The sequence below is a fragment of the Mytilus trossulus genome, chromosome 8 (assembly GCF_036588685.1).
Source record: "Mytilus trossulus isolate FHL-02 chromosome 8, PNRI_Mtr1.1.1.hap1, whole genome shotgun sequence".
Lineage (NCBI taxonomy): Eukaryota > Metazoa > Mollusca > Bivalvia > Mytilida > Mytilidae > Mytilus > Mytilus trossulus.
This window is the reverse complement of record NC_086380.1, coordinates 53,027,112-53,047,292: the sequence shown is the minus strand read 5'-3', so window position 1 is coordinate 53,047,292 and position 20,181 is coordinate 53,027,112. Positions and strand designations below refer to the sequence as shown.

General features: G+C 32.4%; 1 protein-coding gene across 1 annotated transcript in view; it reads right to left on the bottom strand.

Annotated features, from left to right (window-relative positions):
- Window positions 1–2,029: 2,029 nt before the first annotated feature.
- LOC134727751 (ankyrin-1-like) overlaps window positions 2,030–20,181 on the bottom strand; it is a 619,083-nt gene continuing 600,931 nt past the window's right edge. Inside the window, exons 15-18 of the mRNA XM_063592138.1 lie at window positions 15,523–15,624; window positions 5,205–5,309; window positions 4,093–4,197; window positions 2,030–2,155 (exon numbers count right to left, since the gene is read on the bottom strand). Coding sequence (XP_063448208.1) covers window positions 2,030–2,155; window positions 4,093–4,197; window positions 5,205–5,309; window positions 15,523–15,624 — 438 coding nt within the window. The remainder of the gene's footprint in view (window positions 2,156–4,092; window positions 4,198–5,204; window positions 5,310–15,522; window positions 15,625–20,181) is intronic.

Genomic DNA, 20,181 nt, shown 5'->3' with positions numbered 1-20,181 from the left:
AGGTACCAGGATTATGATTTCATACGACAGTCGCACGTTTCGTCTACATAAGAATCAGCAGTAATGCTCAGATCAAAGTAGCTATAAAGCCAAACAAGTACACAAGTATAAAATATATCCACAGTAATAAGGTCATACAAATATTTAACAACCAATAATGACTTTTATCAATTATTCTAGCCAGCATTGATAAAAATTTCGTTTAATTTTAAGGTGTGTCTTATTGTTAATTGCATAGCGATTCTACTTACCTAAGGAATAAAACTAAAACACAAATGAATACAATTACCGATTATTTCTTAATAGCTTATATGTATTTGATGTTAAGTACGACATATACATTTTATAGCTCAAAACCTGACGCACAATGGTCACAGTAACTATTAAGGACTTGCTTTTGCTCCTAGTACTGTTACATCCTTGTGAGTACATGAGAAAGAAAAGTACATTTTTAAGCATGTAATTCAGTGGTTGTCGTTTGTTTAGGTATTACATATTTGTTTTTCGTTCATTTTTTTATATAAATTAGGCCGTTAGTTTTCTTGTTTGAATTGTTGTACATTGTCATTTCGGGGCCATTTATAGCTGACTATGCGGTATGGGCTTTGCTCATTGTTGAAGGCCGTATGATGACCTATAGTTGTTAAGTTCTGTGTCATTTTGGTCTCTGGGGAGTTGTCTCATTGGCAATCATACCGCATCTTCTTTTATTACATTTACCGTATTTGTAAATCCCGACAATGTGTTATAGTTGTATAGTAATTTATCAATTTTAGTCTTTAATTTTTGCTTAATATGTACTTCGTCTATATAGTGTCTATATGATATTGGTTTTTTTTTCTTTGTTGGAGAATAGATAGAAGCCTTAAGTCCATTTTAAATGGGAAAAACTTGCTCTGACGTCAATATTCTATTAGATCAAATTTGAATGATTTCCAAATAAGAAGTAAAATAACAAAAAAGAAACTCAAAATGGATATCTATATAGATGGTGTTCTCCCACTAAATAATTAAAAATTTGGTGACTATGTTAAACACATCTATCCCATCAGAAAAGATATAAAGGATACAACAGATACAGTTAAGTGCCTCATATCTCGACTTACATCTAGTAATTGACAATGAGGGTTGGTCGAAAACAAAACATTACGACCAACGAGATGATTTCAGTTTCCTAATTGTGAACTTTTCATTTCTATGTAGCAACATAAAATATTTCTGCGATTATATTTCCTAGCGTGATTTCCTTGATAGAGAGTTGCTGCTCACAATGAAGCTATTAAAACAAGAGTACCAAATTGTGAAGTTGAAATCATCCCTTCGTAAATTTTACGGCCGCCATCACGAGTTGGTTGACCGTTATGGAATTACCGTTTCACAGATGATATCGTATATGTTTCTTACGTCGTAACTGCAATCACCTTCCCTTTGTATGAATGCAACCTACCGAATTAGACTATTTACCGGATTTGAAATAATATGTTGTGTCTTGTATACTTTTATTTGTCTGTTTGTCTTTTTTTATTTTTAGCCATGGCGTTGTCAGTTTGTTTTCGATTTATGAGTTTAATTGTTCCTCTAGTATCTTTCGCCCCTCTTCTAATATGCCTGCAATTCGAATGACAAATAAGGAACAAAAAATAACACAGAAATAAATACTTCTTACAAAGCAGTTCGAACTCGATAAGAACATACGGTTATGTTTGTCTCAATTTTCACATCGGCGTGCTTTCCTCTTCTCATTTGTGGTGTGAAAGAAATTAAATACATTCATAGGCAATGATAGCAAATATTCCGCTTATATTTAATATTTAATTCGTTTCTTCTGCACACATTTACTGTAGCTTGTTGCCCATTTTCAATTCTTTTCCTATATCTCATGAACATAGTATAGTCTGTAAATTCAATATTGACCCGTATACAACTAATGATACCTACAAAGGTGATCGCCATGTTTTATACATGAAAATATTAACACCACAAGGAATAAACAACATGCAAGGAAACCAAATGTAGAAAAAGCTATCTTCTATGTATAAATGTGATAACCATGAAAATTTACCTGAAATAGTTCTTTCATTGCTTTTTTTATTTGGTTATCTATTTCTAGAATCCAATCTCGTGCCTCAAAAACATCGATTGGTGTCTTATTGTGCTGAAATAAATTCCAAAAACTATTATTACACACCTCCGGCTATATACAGAAAAAAAAACCATTCAAGTATTCTCTGGTTAACTGAATTACACTAGAGGTATCAGCAAGTCGTTTAAGAAATAGGACTATGGAAACTAATTGAACCCACATAAGATAGGATGTGAGTCAAATATTACATTATCATTACAAATGGTAAAATGAAGTGAGTGTCATAGAACTGACAGATACTAAGAGCAAATGTCTGTATATGGTAACGCATTTTATCACCCTGGCTGTTCAATGTCTTGTAGTTGTAGAAAAAGGATATATTTTATAGACATATTATAATGAACGAAACACAATATCGTGTACAAAGAAAATGATTCAGTAAAATATTCTATTTTTCAAATAGCAGCTAGGAAAGTATATGTGTCTATAGGAATATGAATTCAAACATGAAGCAGATTGAAGAAGGATGTATCTTCTTGATTAACTGATTGTTGTTTGTACCGTTTACTAGCAAATATGGCATACAAATTAATGACGAGAATACATTGATATTAAATGAAATTATTACTTCTGCAATGAATTGAACCCGATTAGGGACAGGAAATTGAATGACCACTCAAAATGAAGAAATGTTGGATAGGACATACATGTTGCCTTCCAAAAGGGCACTTACGGAACGGGCAAAGAGTTCTGAACATGCATAAAGTGGCATTTCACTTTAAACAAATGTCTTATCATGCTTAATGTTTTAAATTTTGTAAAATTTGCAAAGAAAGAAAAAATGGATATGAAAACACACAAGATAATGAATATAAGCATTTGTCATTTATAAAAAAAATACCAATAAATTCATTTTTTAGCAGAAAACAGTAAGGAAACAACCATTTAGTTTCAAAGGGGGAGGTAGGGTTTTTTGTTTCAGTCAGCTTTATTTTTTACAAGCGAAGCGCTTCAACGCTATCAAACAACATTATTTAGTCAAAATATAACAATAGAAGGTATGGGGAAAATCTGGATTCAGGATATTTTTGTTATCCTCTGCTTAAACAGAGAATATTTTTTCTCCATTAATTTGGGAATCAGATTATTGTCTAAAACAATTACTAGTCCAAAACCGTCCTCCGCGTCCAAGCAAAAAAAAAATACCATACCCGCTTCTGCCTTTTAAAGTTTAATGATCTTTCCTTAAACATTTTCCATCTGAACTTATTATCTTATTTTATACAAAAACTAAATGTAGGACATTCGTCCTTAACATGCATGAATATTTGCCACTGGACGTTAAGCAAATAACAATCAATCAATATATAGGACATAGTAATGGTATAAAGCTGGCTTGTAAGGTTCGCCATATTAAAATTTCAATTAGGTCAATACTTTATATTTTTTGTAACATTCTGCCCTACTATTATGCCAAATTTTGCTGTGATACATGTTGATTTTGATATTTTACGGGGGGGGCATTTTGAAAAAAAAAGTTGCCAAAATGTCATGGCGGGTCCATAGCTAATATATTTGAAACACTCAGAAATACTACCATGCTCTATTTTGTACTTTTATCATCAAATCCACAATGTTTTCACCGCTCTGCTGGGGCTGCATGGAAAACAAATTATTATGTCAGACGCGTGTTTAGTCTATAATAATAATGATAATAATAATAATACATTCTTTAAAGAGGGTAAACACAGTTAGTTACAATAACTCATCTTCCCTGAGGCCCTCAAATCTGAAGTATAAAAAGGCTCATCATTGACGCTCGAATCAAAAAGGTTAAATAACAGACGATTTCAAAATTCTAATTGTCTGCTTCAATGCGCCAATATTTTCCTTCATTGTTTAAGAATAACAAGAATAAAGGATAACAGTTTGATATTTAGTAAGATAGATGTGTGGACAGTGATTTTGATGATTGACGGGCACAACTAAACAAAGGATTATATATATACCTTATTTACTTTAACAGGATCTATATCTTTTCTTTCTAATAACAATTGAACCATTTTCAGGTTTTGATCTTTAAAAGCTGTGTGTAAAGGAGTGTCACCGTTGATCTGATAATATAAGGTGCAAATCATTTAACATATCCAATTACATAAGCATTTAAATGCGTTTAACAATGAAAGACCAAAATTAAACAAAAATAAGATACTTGTATCATAAAAATTGCCTGTTTTAGATAAATGATAACTAAACAAAAACAAAAATATAAATAATTCAAACTTCAAGCATATATTGATATAAAAATACAACATATTGTTATCAAACTCAATCAAAACTAGCATTTTTAACTAATGAAATATATACATGCTATGTATGTTTAGAAAAGTTTTGATAAAAAAATACGATAAGTCTGATTTTCTCTTAATACATGTATAGTACAAGCATTGTAATTATACGTATATGAAATATATAAATATGTCTTTTGTTATTCACATGAAATATATGAGTATGATTTAATATTAATCAAAGTAAATTTGACATACTTTGCAGTATATAATCGATCATCATATTGTATATACAGGTACGAAATCAACTATTGTGTTTGTGTCCTGCATTGTACGTGTTTCCAAGAAACGATCGTCAGAACGTAAGAATGCACAAAAAAGTAATTGATGATGTTGATCTTTGTTTTGTCTAAAATATTAGTGTTCAATTAAAAAAAAATTATCATTCGTAATCGGTAAAATGGAAGGGAGCCGTTTATTTGAGTTTTTGTTAATTAAAACAGTTTATGTTCAATGTTATGTTAACAATCACGTATGTGTAACGCACAAAGCATTTCAAAGATTAGTGCCTTTACATATATAAAACAGCAAACCAAATACAAAATACCTTTTTACCATTGAATAATGTTTCGTTCCTTTCAAAGCCCTATTTCCATGTTGAGTGTAAATGAGCCGACAATATTTGTATCTCAGAATTCTTACTGTCTACTTCATTCGGCCATTTTCCCTTTGACGGTTTAGGAATGAGGGGAACGTGTATAATATCAATTAGATCAATGTGTGGATATTGATTGTCGTGGTTAAACGAACCAGTTTTATAAAGAATGATTTACCTTATCGACTTTATCTGGATCAATATCTCTTCTTTCTAATAAAAATTGAACCATATTTAGGTTTCCACTTCTAACAGCCGTGTGTAAGGGTGTGTCATCGTTGATCTGAAATTTAAAGGTTAATAAGTTCAAATCGACGCACCAGCATTTAACAATATGAAAACGTTAAAGTTGTCAAAGTCAACGTCAGTGAATTTATACAAAAAAACCTCAACATCTTGATTGTTATCTAACACGAACATAAATCAGATATAAACTCGCCAACAAAAGAAGCGAAACAAGGGATTTTATCTTACCTCCTATACATTTCTAGAAATATGATTGGTTAAAAGCGACCTCGTGAAGACCGTGTATATTCAATATTATGTTAGTAGGGAGGCGGGGCTTATTTCAATACACGGTTTGTAGTGAATTTGCGACTTATGCACTGTTTGATTATTTAAAATATTGACCCCATATGGAATTTACTGACCCTGTATATATCATATTAGGTCACTAACACACTATGTAACTAATAGTATTTCCCATATATATTTAAATTGGATACAATGTACCAAGGTAAATAATTTTCCAATTGATTAAATATTAACAGAGTGTTATTTAAAATTTTGAATGCCTTTGCAGAAATTTTAATACTTAATTCTCATTTTCGAAATTCAGTGCCGCCTTTTGTCATATTGTTTGGCAAACTAAATTTGACGCCTGTGTTCAATAACACAGTATGTCCTCACTTTCCAATTTAGTTCAAACTTGTGTATCGTTAACTTTGTTGACTTTAATATAAATATATATCTTTCAGTATATGTGTCCATATGGTCTAGAGCGCTGGGCACAGTGCAGGCGATGTTGTCCCGATATCCCAATAACATGAGTTCTAATCACGACGAGGGAAGAACAAACATTGGCATTTTTTATACCTTTCTCTCAAATGCAATAGTATTTCAGCACTAAGCATTACGCATTAAGTATTACATGTATCGCCGGGACTCGAACTGATGTTGTTGGGATATCGAGACAACACCGCCTGCTCTGTGTCCAGCACTCTAGACCACACTATCAACTAGACTGAACTAAAAGATCAGATTTCATTAGCCTAGCGTTACCTTTCCTCGACAGTAGAATATAGAGATGTAACACAGTACACGATATATTTGGCATGAAAATGGAAGTGACTGCAGAATAGCTAAAAATCTATCGTAAAGAATCGTAAAATAAAATCAGAGAAATAATTAAAAACCAATTGTTCAGAGAACAATTGAAAGTCTTTCCACATTAATTTTCAAAGTTAAAATTGGCTTCTATAAAAAAAAAAAAAAAATTCTGAGGATGTAACTATCAATTTGTAAAAACAATTTTGTCGACTTTTTTTTTTGTTAAGAAGGAGATGCAATCACATGATAAACAGTGCATAGGGAGATCATTCGTACAGGAGAAATGGTTCGGCTTAGAAGGGTGAAATTTAAAAGCGCATAAACTATACGATACAAAATGAGAAATACCTTAATGAAAAATTGTGAAACAAATATCTATCGCAAGGATAAAATAAGGCGGAAGAAAAAAAAATAATAATCAGAACAAATACAATATTATTATTTATAATTACTCTAAATATCAGCATAACAATGTTAAATCTGCAAATTTGCGGACGCAATGTTTTGTTCTTCTCTCGCCGGGATTCGAACTCATGCTATTGGAATCATTTATGAACCAAATACACGGTCCATAGGTAACATCTAATAAAAATACTTGGTATGTTACCAACATACATTGACCAACAACACAAAAACATGGTATAAGAAACAATTAATGACCAAATGCATGTGTCTTTTACCAACATGTAATTTTGTATTTTACCAAAATTTATTATACAGTGTCTCTATATAATGTATATTTCTGGCTAAACATCATATTCTTATGAATAATACATGGTCTACATAAAATGTATATGATTTTACGGAAGCCATCATAAGTCTGTCGATTGTTCTGGAATATCTGGTATATCGATGTTATCGGATATGTTCCTTATGTCGTAACTACAATCCCGTTCCCTTTTTACAAATGTCACCTACCGAATTAGACTTGTAACCATTATTTTTGACAGTTTTACCTATTGTGTCTTTTTGTTTTGTTCACGCATCATTGTCAATATTATAAAATGGGATGCAACTATCGTACAAGTGAGAGGTTTAACGCTGTAAAACCAGGTTCAATCCACCATTTTATACTTTTGAAAATGCCTGTACCAAGTTAGGAATATGCCAGTTCTTGTCTATTCGTTTTGATGTGATTTGTTATTCGAATTTGCCATGTGGTTATGGACTTTCCGATAAGATTTTCCTCTAAGTTCAGTATTTTTGTGATTTTACTTTTTACAGTAAATAGGTAAAATAGTAATTACACGTAAGTTTTAATATATTTATTAAAGTTATTGGTCACATGACGTTGTAACGGTCTAGTGATTGTTTACTATAAACATGGTGTGTGTTTATATTCAATTTGAATGGATGGCATATATCCGTAATGCCGGTTTTACGGGTATATGCCCTCATGATTTTCGAGAAAAGCATGATTAGGTTTAACTTAAGGGGTAAGTTTGAGAAATAAAAGTTATTCGAAGTTTGCATATAGTTCAACGTAGCAGCATTCGTCATTATGGTATGTCTGACTCCGAGAAACTTCATTCACCGCCTGATGGTAGTTCTGCATATATTACTGGTAATAAAGACCTGGTAGATACATTATCGCTGTTTAAAACCTATCTTGACGGGAAGTTCGATTCTCCTTATAAAGACTTGGCCGTTGGCAATGAGAACTTCAAACTTGCAACCAAGCTCAAGCCGGAAGGTTTAGTTAAGCGCATTTGTTCTGCAGAATGCCGAACCATTAAGAGTACAAATGTATCAAGGAAAAGAAAAGACCTCATCCTTATAGAACCGCTGCAGCAACTGTTTCTGCTCCTCCTGCTCCAATGCAAAATCAACATAATGTTCGAAAAAACTACAGCCGCCCTTTCGGACCAGCAGACGGAGGGAATCCTCATTTCATGACATCTGTTTCAACTGCAACCAGCGTGGTCACTAGCGAACTAAGTTCCCCCTTTTCAGTTCATAATCAGCTGTCCTAGGGACATCAAGGTAACATAGTTAATGATAAGTATAGTTATACTACTTTTTTAGATGAAAGAAATCTTTACGGACAGTTTGAACTGTTTCTGTCACAGGCAAAATATTTTGACAATATTGATATTTCATCTGTTGCAAAAGGGGTAAAATATAGCTTACGCAAGCATATACAAATTTGAAAACATATACATGATATAGTTGCAAATGAATTTGTTATAAATACTATCAAACAAGGTTACGTTATTCCTTTTTGCGAACTCCTACATCTATGTCATTTAAGAATAACAAATTTGCTAATGTCCATTCTAAATTTGTAAATGAAGCAATTTCAGAATTACTTGATATCGGATGTGTTATTGAAACTCCATTTCAACCATTTGTCGTAAATCCGCTTAGTGTTGCGGTTCAAATTTCGGGCAAAAAAGTCTGATTTTGGATCTAAGTGAACTGAATGTTTTATTAAAAAAAAAAAGAATAATATTTGAAAACTGGAAAGGGGCTTTAAATTATTTCACAAAAGATTGCTATCTATTTAAGTTTGATCTTAAGTCTGGTTATTTTCATTATGACGTATGTACTTAACAACAAACATATTTAGGATTTTGCTGGAACAATACATTTTACTGTTTTACAGTGTTAGCCTTTATTCTATCATCTGCTCCATATCTTATCACTAAATGTTAACCTCCAATCGTAAAACTATTGGCGATAAAATGGCGTAGATATTGTACTTTACTTAGATGATGGATTTTGGAATGGGTAAAACTAAACAAGAAGCTTCCCAATGTTCATCTTTTGTGAAAACGTCTTTGTTAGAAGCAAGGTATTTAATTAACATGGATAAATCTATTTTTGAACCAGTTCAATGTTTAAAATGGTTAGTTTGGAATTCGTCTGGAATTCGTCTGATTTTTCAATTAGTATATCAGAAAGACGGATTGAAAATACCCTAACATCATTGGTTGATGTTTTAAATAACTTTCCTAATTTCACAGCACGTAAATTGGCTCAGGTAACGGAAAAGGTAATTTTTATGTGTCCAATCATGGGTGACATAACTAGTTTAATGACTCGTTATGTACACTGGGCTATTGAAAATAGAGTAAAGTGGGATTTAAAGTTAATATTGGAATGTTCTGATTGTGTATACAATGAGCTTACATTTTGGCTGACTAACATTCAAAGATTGAACAGAAAACATTTAGCATGTTATTCTTTTCCTCACGTGGTTGTATATTCTGATGCTAGTAATGTAGCTGCTGGTGCTTACTCGATAGGTATTGACTCTAATATTTTTTCATCAGATGTGGACTTTACAAGAGTTCTTACAGAGTTCTACATGGAGAGAACTTCAAGCTATTTTGTTGGCATTGATGTCTTTTAAAAATCGTTTAAAAAATAAATGTGTTAAATGGCATACAGATAATAATAACTGTTGTTCAGAAAGGAAGTGAAAAGTACATTTACAAAAGATAGCTATTAATATGTTAGGTTGTGTTCTGAATTGAATATAACGTTAGATGTTGTTGGATCCCGAGATCTGAAAATACTTTATTTTTTTTTAACAATCTGAAAATACTAAAGCTGATTCTATTTCAAAAACGATTGATATAAAAGACTGGGGAACAAACATAGATTTTTTTTAATTTGTAAATGATATGTGGGGTCCGCATACTGCGAGTAATTTAAATAAAAAAAATACCAAGGTTTAATTCTAAATTCTGGAATCCAGGTGTTAAAGCAGTTCACGCAAAATTGGAATAATGAATTTAATTGGATTGTTCCTCCAATTTCTGTTGTTTGTAGAGCAATTAGACATTTGATTTTATGTAAAGCTAGAGGCACTTTGATAGTTTCAAAGTGACCTTCCTCGTCATTGCCGTAATGTCGGTTTTACAGGTATATGCCCTCGTGATTTTCGAGAAAAGCATGATAAGTTATTACTTAAGGGATTAGTTTGAGAAATTAAAGTTATTCGAAGTTTGCCTATAGTTCAACGTAGCAGCATTCGTTATTATGTTAACCCACCCATCCACCCTTTTATGAGATGGTTATCGTTAATAGGAGTATATGCATATATTACATTATATTAATATGATTTTTTCCTCTTTTGTTGATAGTTATGGATTGTGTTAACATATATTACTGTGCTATTGTAACTGTATAATTGGATTGGTAGTATGCCTGAGTTTATAGTGAAGGACTTTAGTTTGAGAATCATTGAATGTTAAATAAAAATTTAAAATAAAAAACAGCTATTTACTTACATGATATTTTCTTTCAAAATGTTAGACACAATTCAAGAAACAAAATAAGAAAGAAATACTAAACCTTTGACAACATTGGATTTCACAATACGCAAAAACTTCACACATGAATATGGTTCTGTTTCATATGTTACCAACACAATCAAAGTAAACACGGATAGTGATAGTAATTTTGAGCTGGTGGTATCATCATCTCATGTAATTAGGCTCGTACATGAGAGATTCGATGATAATCTTTTTTTTTCAAAAAAAACCTAAGCTTCTCCTTTGGCTTTAAGTCTCGATCACAATTTTCATTGTACAATCTGAACAATAACTCTTCTGTAAATATGTTTTGTTCATTTTTAACAATTACGATTAATACAGTTTAGCATCAAGGTATATCATAGAATGCACACTTTTTCATACCATTGGTTCAACAGTTAGTTAATAGATGTAATTGAAGGGTATTTTACAAAATTATTGAAATGGTGTTTTTTTAAATGTTAAAATAAAACCAATTCAAAGCTCTGACCACCGGAGCAGTTTTAATCTGTGATAATTAAAAAGTCATGATAGCTTGTCATTCTAGGCACACAAAAGTCCACATGAGCTGCATCCTGTGCAGTGAACATATGAAAAAAATACCCTATGCAGGTTGCAGTCTTGTAATTGACTGCTCCATAGGCTTACATGCAAAACAGCTGCAAGACTGCAACCTACATGATCTTTATCTTATTTCTGTGACCAATTACGTGTAGCTGACAGAAATGACACTTGCACTTTTGACTATTGTGCATATCAACAGATAACAGAGATGTTATTATCATTTCCTGCTGTATGTTAGAATTAAAAAGTACAGGTTCGAGGCCCGGTCGTGGAGGAAGTTACCAATCAGATCTATTCTAACATCGTTATGTTGATTTTCTAGGCACTTTATACATATTCTAACGCCCGGTATTTCTTAATCATAAGAAATTCGATGGACAAGGTATAATTTGCAGTTTTCACTACACATAGGCAGACATATTTATATTATATATTGTCACGATATCACAGTAGCATGGGTTCGAATCCTGGCGAGGGAAGAACCAAAAATTTGCGAAAGCAAATTTACAGATCTAACATTGTTGGGTTGATGTTTAGACGAGTTGTATATATATATAATTATATATATAATATAATACGTCTGAGTCAGTGACAACGTTAACTCTACAACAGATTTATCCATCGGATCACCAGCAATGATGGTGATACATGGCTGTGTATATTATGTATATACAACTCGTCTAAACATCAACCCAACAATGTTAGATCTGTAATTTGTTTTCGCAAATTATTTGTTCTTCCCTCGCCGGGATTCCAACCCATGCTACTGCAATAACGTGACACAAAATCGCCTGCACTGTATCCGATGCGCTGGACCACTCGACCACCTGGGCATCACAATAATAAAGCTTTCGGTGGCCGTGTGTTACCTTTCTTCGTCAGTTTTAATATAGCGTCGTAATACAGTTCATGATATATAAGACAAGGAGATGTTATTGTTACAGATCAGCTCAATTATCTATAGTAAAGGATCCTACAAAATAATGCAAGATACAGTCACAGAAAATAACTATATTTATAAGCACGTCTGAGTCAGTGACAACTCTACAACAGATTTATCCATCGGATCACCAGCAATGATGGTGATACATGGCTGTGTACATTGTGTTTATACAACTCATCTAAACATCAACCCAACAATGTTAGATCTGTAAATTTTCTTTCGCAAATTTTTTGTTCTTCCCTCGCCGGGATTCGAACCCATGCTACTGATATATAGTGACACCAAATCGCCTCCACTGTATCCGGTGCGCTAGACCACAAGACCATCTGGGCTTCACAATAGTAAAGATTTCGGTGGCCGTGTGTTACCTTTCCTCGTCAGTTTTAATCTAGCGTCGTAATACAGTACATGATATATAAGGCATGGAGATGTTATTGTTATAGATCAGCTCATTTATCTATAGTAAAGGATCCTACAAATTATTGCAAGATACAGTCACAAAAAATAATTATATGTATAAGCACGTCTGAGTCAGTGACAACTCTACAACAGATTTATCCATCGGATCACCAGCAATGATGGTGATACATGGCTGTGTACATTGTGTTTATACAACTCATCTAAGCATCAACCCATCAATGTTAGATCTGTAAATTTGCTTTCGCAAATTTTTTGTTCTTCCCTCGCCGGGAATCCATCCCATGCTACTGAGATAACGTGACATAAAAATCGCCTGCACTGTATCCACAAACAAAAATGATTATAAAAATGATTAAGAATGAAAAAATATATTCATGTCTGTTTATTTAGTGAGTGCTAATCCATCAAATTATCCTACAAAGCCTCCTGGACAATGTACCACGCAAGCTAGATTAAACTTGTCATAACATTGATTTTTATTTGATATCTTCTTCTTCAAATAATAATGGTCCTTTTTTTTCAATCAATGCTGTTAGACTTAATTCATCTTTAAAACATCTTTTATTATATATGTATTGTTTAATCCAGAGCAAAATATTGTTTTCAGATTCGCCTGTATACATTTCTGATAAATTTCCAAACAAAAAAATGTCTTGTGTAAAAGATATACTAATACGATTCTGGAGAAACCACATTTTAGTTTGCTAGATTAATTGTTTTACACAATTACAGTCTCAAAGTAAATGTTCAATTGATTCCAATTCAGTCTCACAAAAGATACAATATATGTTTTGAACTTATCCTACTTTGTTTTAAAACTTAATTGTTGCCTGATTTCAATGATTTATTCTATCCTGAAGCCATTGCAGCTTAGGATTTTTTTTAATGGCAAATGGTAATAAAAAAAAGTTTTTTTTTAAATTTCAAAAAATGCACAAACAATTTTTTTTTTTCATCTCAAATCAATGCTTTAGATATGGAAACAATACACTGTAAATTTGGAACCTTTCGGATAAGTTTTAAGATTGTTACTGCTTTTTTAAAATTCTCTCTACACATACTGTCAATGGCAAATCAATTGAAAATGTATACATTTTAACGATTTTTTGTGGGGCCGAACTTTGCTTTACAAATAAACGAAGAAACTGTATGATTTTTAAAAAATAAAGTGATGGCAAACATTGTCTTTACCTTTAAATGAGGGGTTGGCATCATTAGTTGGAACTTCTGTTTTTAAACTTGTCGTTTTATGTAAATTTTGTCAAAAAGATAAATTTCGCCAAATCACGTCATGAAAGCAAAAAAAAAAAAAAAATTTAAACGGATTTATATTTACTTGGTCTTTAAATATTACTACCTTCAATATTGGTCCTATAAACGGAAAACTTTATCTGTAATTTGAAATAAAAGTCGTGTATCGTTTCTTTTGTTGACTGGTATCTTTTTACTCCCTTTTTGTGTTTGAGAATGGTCTGAAAGGAGATACTTATTTACAATCTCCCTTATTTATTTTTTGGAAGTCTTAGTTAGCATAGAAATTATGCTATTATTTCATGATGACTAAATTCATATGAAAATATTACTGAAACTGATAAACATTTCTCCCCGATAATAACATCTTCATAACTATACTATACCAGTCTTTGAAAAACACTGGTTTGTTGTCAATTTAAAATAGATTATTCATCCAAATTGAACTGGAAAAAAATATTGTCAGTCGTGCAAATTCAATTTTTTCAATTACCATTTGCCAAGCACACAGTTTTTTCTTTAGACTTTGTTGTAGTTGCTTGATATAGCTATTACCACAACTTAACATAGATCTTTATCAACATACATGAAGGACAGAAATATATTTTTGCCATTTACAATAATTTGTAAAAATCCATTTGATCCAATTTCATGTCAAAGCATTTATAAAAGTATTTAGATTGATCATATTTAGACCCCCATCACAATAAACTTTTTGTAGTACATTTTTTTTTCACTCTATTAACATGAGATTTCTAAAAAAACATGAATGTGCTTGGCCATTTTTTCCAAAAAGTCGGCTGTTCTGTTTGTTTACCCCAGAGTCTTCCACCAACAACAACTGGTCGCCTTAGTATAACCATTTTAATTTTATGTGACGTTACACTTATCATTAAATACACGAACATTATCATTGGTGTATCACACTCATATTATCACAAATGATCTCCTTATGGGCAGATTTCAAGAACGGTGTCTCACTCAAGGCACTTGAAATATGATATGATGAAGTTAAACCTGTCAAAATAATATTGCAAAAACAAACAATATGCTAACATCTACGATATTTGTAACGTAGTGGGCAATTATTTCATTGGCAATCATATCAAATATTATATTCATACAGAGAAAACTATGACTTTATTTTAACATCATTTTTTTTTAACTTACTTTTTTTTAAACCTTGTGTACAGTAAAAAAAAAAAAAAAGGAAAGCGACACTTTCCAAATTTAAATGCGTCCAAAGCGAATTTCTGAATTTTCATTTACAAGAACGCTCAAAGCCGAATAATTGAAAGCGTATTATTGAACTTGTATTTTCTTGTATAATTGGACTATTGTCAGTTCTCCACATCATAATTAACGGCATTTGCTTATTTATGATAGGACTTTGTTTTTTTAAATCTGTATCATATGTTCAGTTTTGTTTAAATAAATTTGTTACGTTAACTTTTATTTTTGCAACACTATTACATCTCCAACTTTGAAGGGTTACCATCTTTAGACTTAAAATAAATATGTAGTGGCTGCATATACATGAATTCATGAATGACGTTTATCTTGGTATTTGTTTTGTTTTTGTTGTTTTTTTGTTTTTTTGTTTTTAAATCTATGCCCTTCACCTCTCTGATATCAAGTATATTGGGTAGATATGTATTGATTTCATGAGCAACATTGTGTTGACATTGATTTTAATTGACAATACTGTGAAGAACTTCCTTTGATACCTTATTTACGCTATTTGGATCGATCTTTGTTCTTTCTAATAACCATTGCAGTATGTTGAGGTGTCCACTTCTAACAGCTGAGTGTAAAAGAGTGTCACCATCCTGGAAACAAAGTTTACTTTTTAATACATATATTCATATTAAAGTCAATGAAATTTATCTTTTTACTTGAAAAATGAAGATTTATTTAATTTAATCATACAAAGGACATATTTCTTGGCACTATGAAGCCATTTAAGTGCCAATCTACTTTGACATTTTGTTTTCTTAACAATTATTTGATCATCTTTGATATTTTTTTGATAAATTTTGCTTATAAAGTTGGTTAATATACAACACTTCAAGAAAAATACAAAAATGATTTTGTAAAATTAGGCATTTTTTATTCAAAGAAAATAATCAGAAAAAAATAATTGTGACTTTTTGTCCTGTGACTTTTTGTCCGTGACTTTTTGTCTGTGACTTTTTGTCCTGTGACTTTCTGTCCTACATTCGTTATAACACACCCCAGAATACACGCAACTGTCAAATAGAAATTACTGATTTACCTGTAATCAGCCATACAACTTATCAGTTGACCTGCCATTAACATTCCAAAGATTAAAAGAAAATTATTATCTACTCCAGGAATAATAATAAAAAAAGTATTCATAATGGGTCCCATCAATGATTTCTATTTACTATTCAAATTTGAGTGTTGAATTTTATAACTTTTAATCAATAATTTCATTGGTCTCAAACAAACATACATAATATAGATCTAAACATTTTTTTTCAGGAAGGAGCCCGTTATCACAATTTTTTGTTGACAAAAAATTATAAAACTCAACACCCAAATATAAAACAAAAATGTTTTGGGGTTGTTCTAAAAATAAACAGTTTGAATCAAGACGAGAACAAATTCTTTGACCAACACGAAAGCCCCCCTCCTCTTTTTTCAGCCACACAAACCCAAAAGATTTCATAAACTCTTCAGGCGAAATTTATACTGTTGAGATAGTGTCAAGACATATTTAATACTGTCAAGAATGTGTCAAGACATATTCAGACATTATTAAGAATGTCAAGAATATGTCAAGACAAATTCAGACATTATTAAGAATGTCAAGAATATGTCAAGACAGATCCAGACAAATTTAAGACAGTCAATAATTGGTCGAGACTAATCCGGACTCTTATCAGATGATACAGGAAGTGTCGAGAAATTTTAAGACAATGTTAATACTGTCAAGACACTTGTCAAGAAAAATCAAGAACCTTTTTAGACAAACTAATGCTATGTCAAGAATTTTCAAAAATTATGCAGACAAATTAAGAATGTCAAGTAAAAATTCATGCAAATTCAGACAAAAACTGGTCTTTTCAGACTTTTTGACTTTTGTAGTGAAGTCTACAACAGATTTATCCATCGGATCACCAGCAATGATGGTGATACATGGCTGTGTATATTATGTATATACAACTCGTCTAAACATCAACCCAACAATGTTAGATCTGCAATTTGCTTTCGCAAATTATTTGTTCTTCCCTCGCCGGGATTCCAACCCATGCTACTGAGATAACGTGACGCAAAATCGCCTGCACTGTATCCGGTGCGCTGGACCACCCGACCACCTGGGCTTCACACTAATAAAGCCTGTGGTGGCCGTGTGTTACCTTTCTTCGTCAGTTTTAATATAGCGTCGTAATACAGTACATGATATATAAGGCATGGAGATGTTATTGTTATAGATCAGCTCAATTATCTATAGTAAAGGATCCTACAAAGTAATGCAAGATACAGTCACAGAAAATAACTATATTTATAGGCACGTCTGAGTCAGTGACAACTCTACAACAAATTTATCTATCGGATCACCAGCAATGACGGTGATACATGGCTGTGTACATTATGTATATACAACTCGTCTAAACATCAACCCAACAATGTTAGATCTGTAAATTTTCTTTCGCAAATTTTTTGTTCTTCCCTCGCCGGGATTCGAACCCATGCTACTGATATTTAGTGACACCAAATCGCCTCCACTGTATCCGGTGCGCTAGACCACACGATCATCTGGGCTTCACAATAATAAAGATTCGGTGGCCGTGTGTTACCTTTCCTCGTCAGTTTTAATCTAGCGTCGTAATACAGTACATGATATATAAGGCATGGAGATGTTATTGTTATAGATCAGCTCATTTATATATAGTAAAGGATCCTACAAATTAATGCAAGATACAGTCACAAAAAATAATTATATTTATAAGCACTTCTGAGTCAGTGACAACTCTACAACAGATTTATCCATCGGATCACCAGCAATGATGGTGATACATGGCTGTGTATATTGTGTTTATACAACTCGTCTAAGCATCAACCCATCAATGTTAGATCTGTAAATTTGCTTTCGCAAATTTTTTGTTCTTCCCTCGCCGGGAATCCATCCCATGCTACTGAGATAACGTGACACCAAATCGCCTGCACTGTATCCACAAACAAAAATGATTATAAAGATGATTAAGAATGAAAAAATATATTCATGTCTGTTTATTTAGTGAGTGCTAATCCATCAAATTATCCTACAAAGCCTCCTGGACAATCTTCTTCTTCAAATAATAAAGGTCCTTTTGTGTCAATCAATGCTGTTAGACTTAATATATCTTTAAAACATCTTTTATTATATAAGTATTGTTTTATCCAGAGCAAAATATTGTTTTCAGATTCGCCTGTATACATTTCTGATAAATTTCCAAACAAAAAAATGTCTTGTGTAAAAGATATACTAATACGATTCTGGAGAAACCGCATTTTAGTTTGCTACACTGCTAATTTTGCATAGGTACTTTTTCTGTACAAAAAATCTGTAGTACTGGAAAATTACTTTTAAAATATAGTACTTTTTTAGTACTTCAAATTTATTGTAATATTTAAGTACTTGTTTTTTACAGTACTTGATTTGTACTTCAAATTTTAAGTACTCAATTTGTACTTTAATTGTGTAGTACTAAATGTGTACCTCAAATATTAGGTACAAATCAAGTACTGTAAAAAACAGGTACCTAAATATTACAATAAATTTAAAGTACTAAAAAAGTACCATATTTTAAAAGTAATTTTCCAGTACCACAGATTTTTTGTACAGAAAAAGTACCTATGCAAAAGTAGCAGTGTAAGGAAGCGATTTTTACGGCATTGCCATTTCTTTTCTCTAGGAAAAGTCTTGAGAGATATCTGCACCACGTTGTTTTATGAACCTTAAGTACATGTATGCCCTGCTGACTGCACATTTTGGGGTCGATTAGACTTGTAGTTTCAGAGTATAACTGATAAGAAGGATGTGGATTTTTTTTTCAGAAGAGATGTAAGAACAATATTGAAATTCAATTCTTCTTGAATAATTGATCATAGGTCTTTCCTTCCATATTGTTTTAATGAAACTGTCATAAATAAACGGTCATACATATTGATTGATTGGTTGGTTGGTTGGTTGGTTGGTTGGTTTGTTTATTACTTAAACACTTGGGATAGGGTCTCTTGAAGCAACCGGAAAAAACTGAGATCTTGGACCCCGTATTGAACACACGAGACGGAAACATGCACTGATTTATTGATTGATTGATTGATTGGTTGGTTGGTTGGTTGGTTAAACATGTTGATTGGTTGATTAAACACGTTGGTTGGTTGGTTAAACACGTTAGATAGTGTTTCTCGAAACAAGCGAGAAAGAAACTAATGAGATCGTGGACTCCATATTAAACACATGAGACGGAAACATGCACCGATTGGTGATTGGTTGATTGATTGGTTGGTTGGTTGGCTAAACATGTTCGTTGGTTGGTTGGTTGGTTGGTTGGTTGGTTAAACACGTTTGATAGTGTTTCTTGAAACAAGCGAGAAAGAAACAAATGAGATCGTGGACTCCATATTAAACACATGAGACGGAAACATGCACTGATTGGTTGATTGATTGATTGATTGGTTGATTAAACACGTTGGTTGGTTGGTTAAACACGTTGGAAAGTGTTTCTTGAAACAAGCGAGAAAGACACAAATGAGATCGTGGACTCCATATTAAACACATGAGACGGAAACATGCACTGATTGGTTGATTGATTGGTTGGTTGGTTGGTTGGTTGGTTGGTTGGCTAAACATGTTGATTGGTTGATTTAACACGTTGGTTGGTTGGTTGGTTGGTTGGTTGAACAACACGTTTGATAGTGTTTCTTGAAACAAGCGAGAAAGAAACAAATGAGATCGTGGACTCCATATTAAACACATGAGACGGAAACATGCACTGATTGATTGATTGATTTATTGGTTGGTTGGTCGGTTGGTTGGTTGGTTGAACACGTTGATTGGTTGATCAAACACATTCATTTGTAAGTGGGGGGTAAAAAAAAAGGGGGGGGGGTGGGTCCTAGGGATTTTTTTTTTATATAAACGGAACAGAATGGTTAAAATTGTCGTTTTACAATTTAAATCAATTGCTTCTAAAAAGCAATTGTAAACGGTCTTGCCCCCCCCCTTTTTGAAACATGATTGATTGTTATGTGTGTGTGTGTGTTTGTTTGTCTGTCTGTTTGTTTGTTTGTCTGTTTGTTTCTGTAAGGGGTCTATATTATTCCGGGGAAGTTTCATGTTTAGTTCGGAAAGTTTTTATTTTATTTCAGGTCCA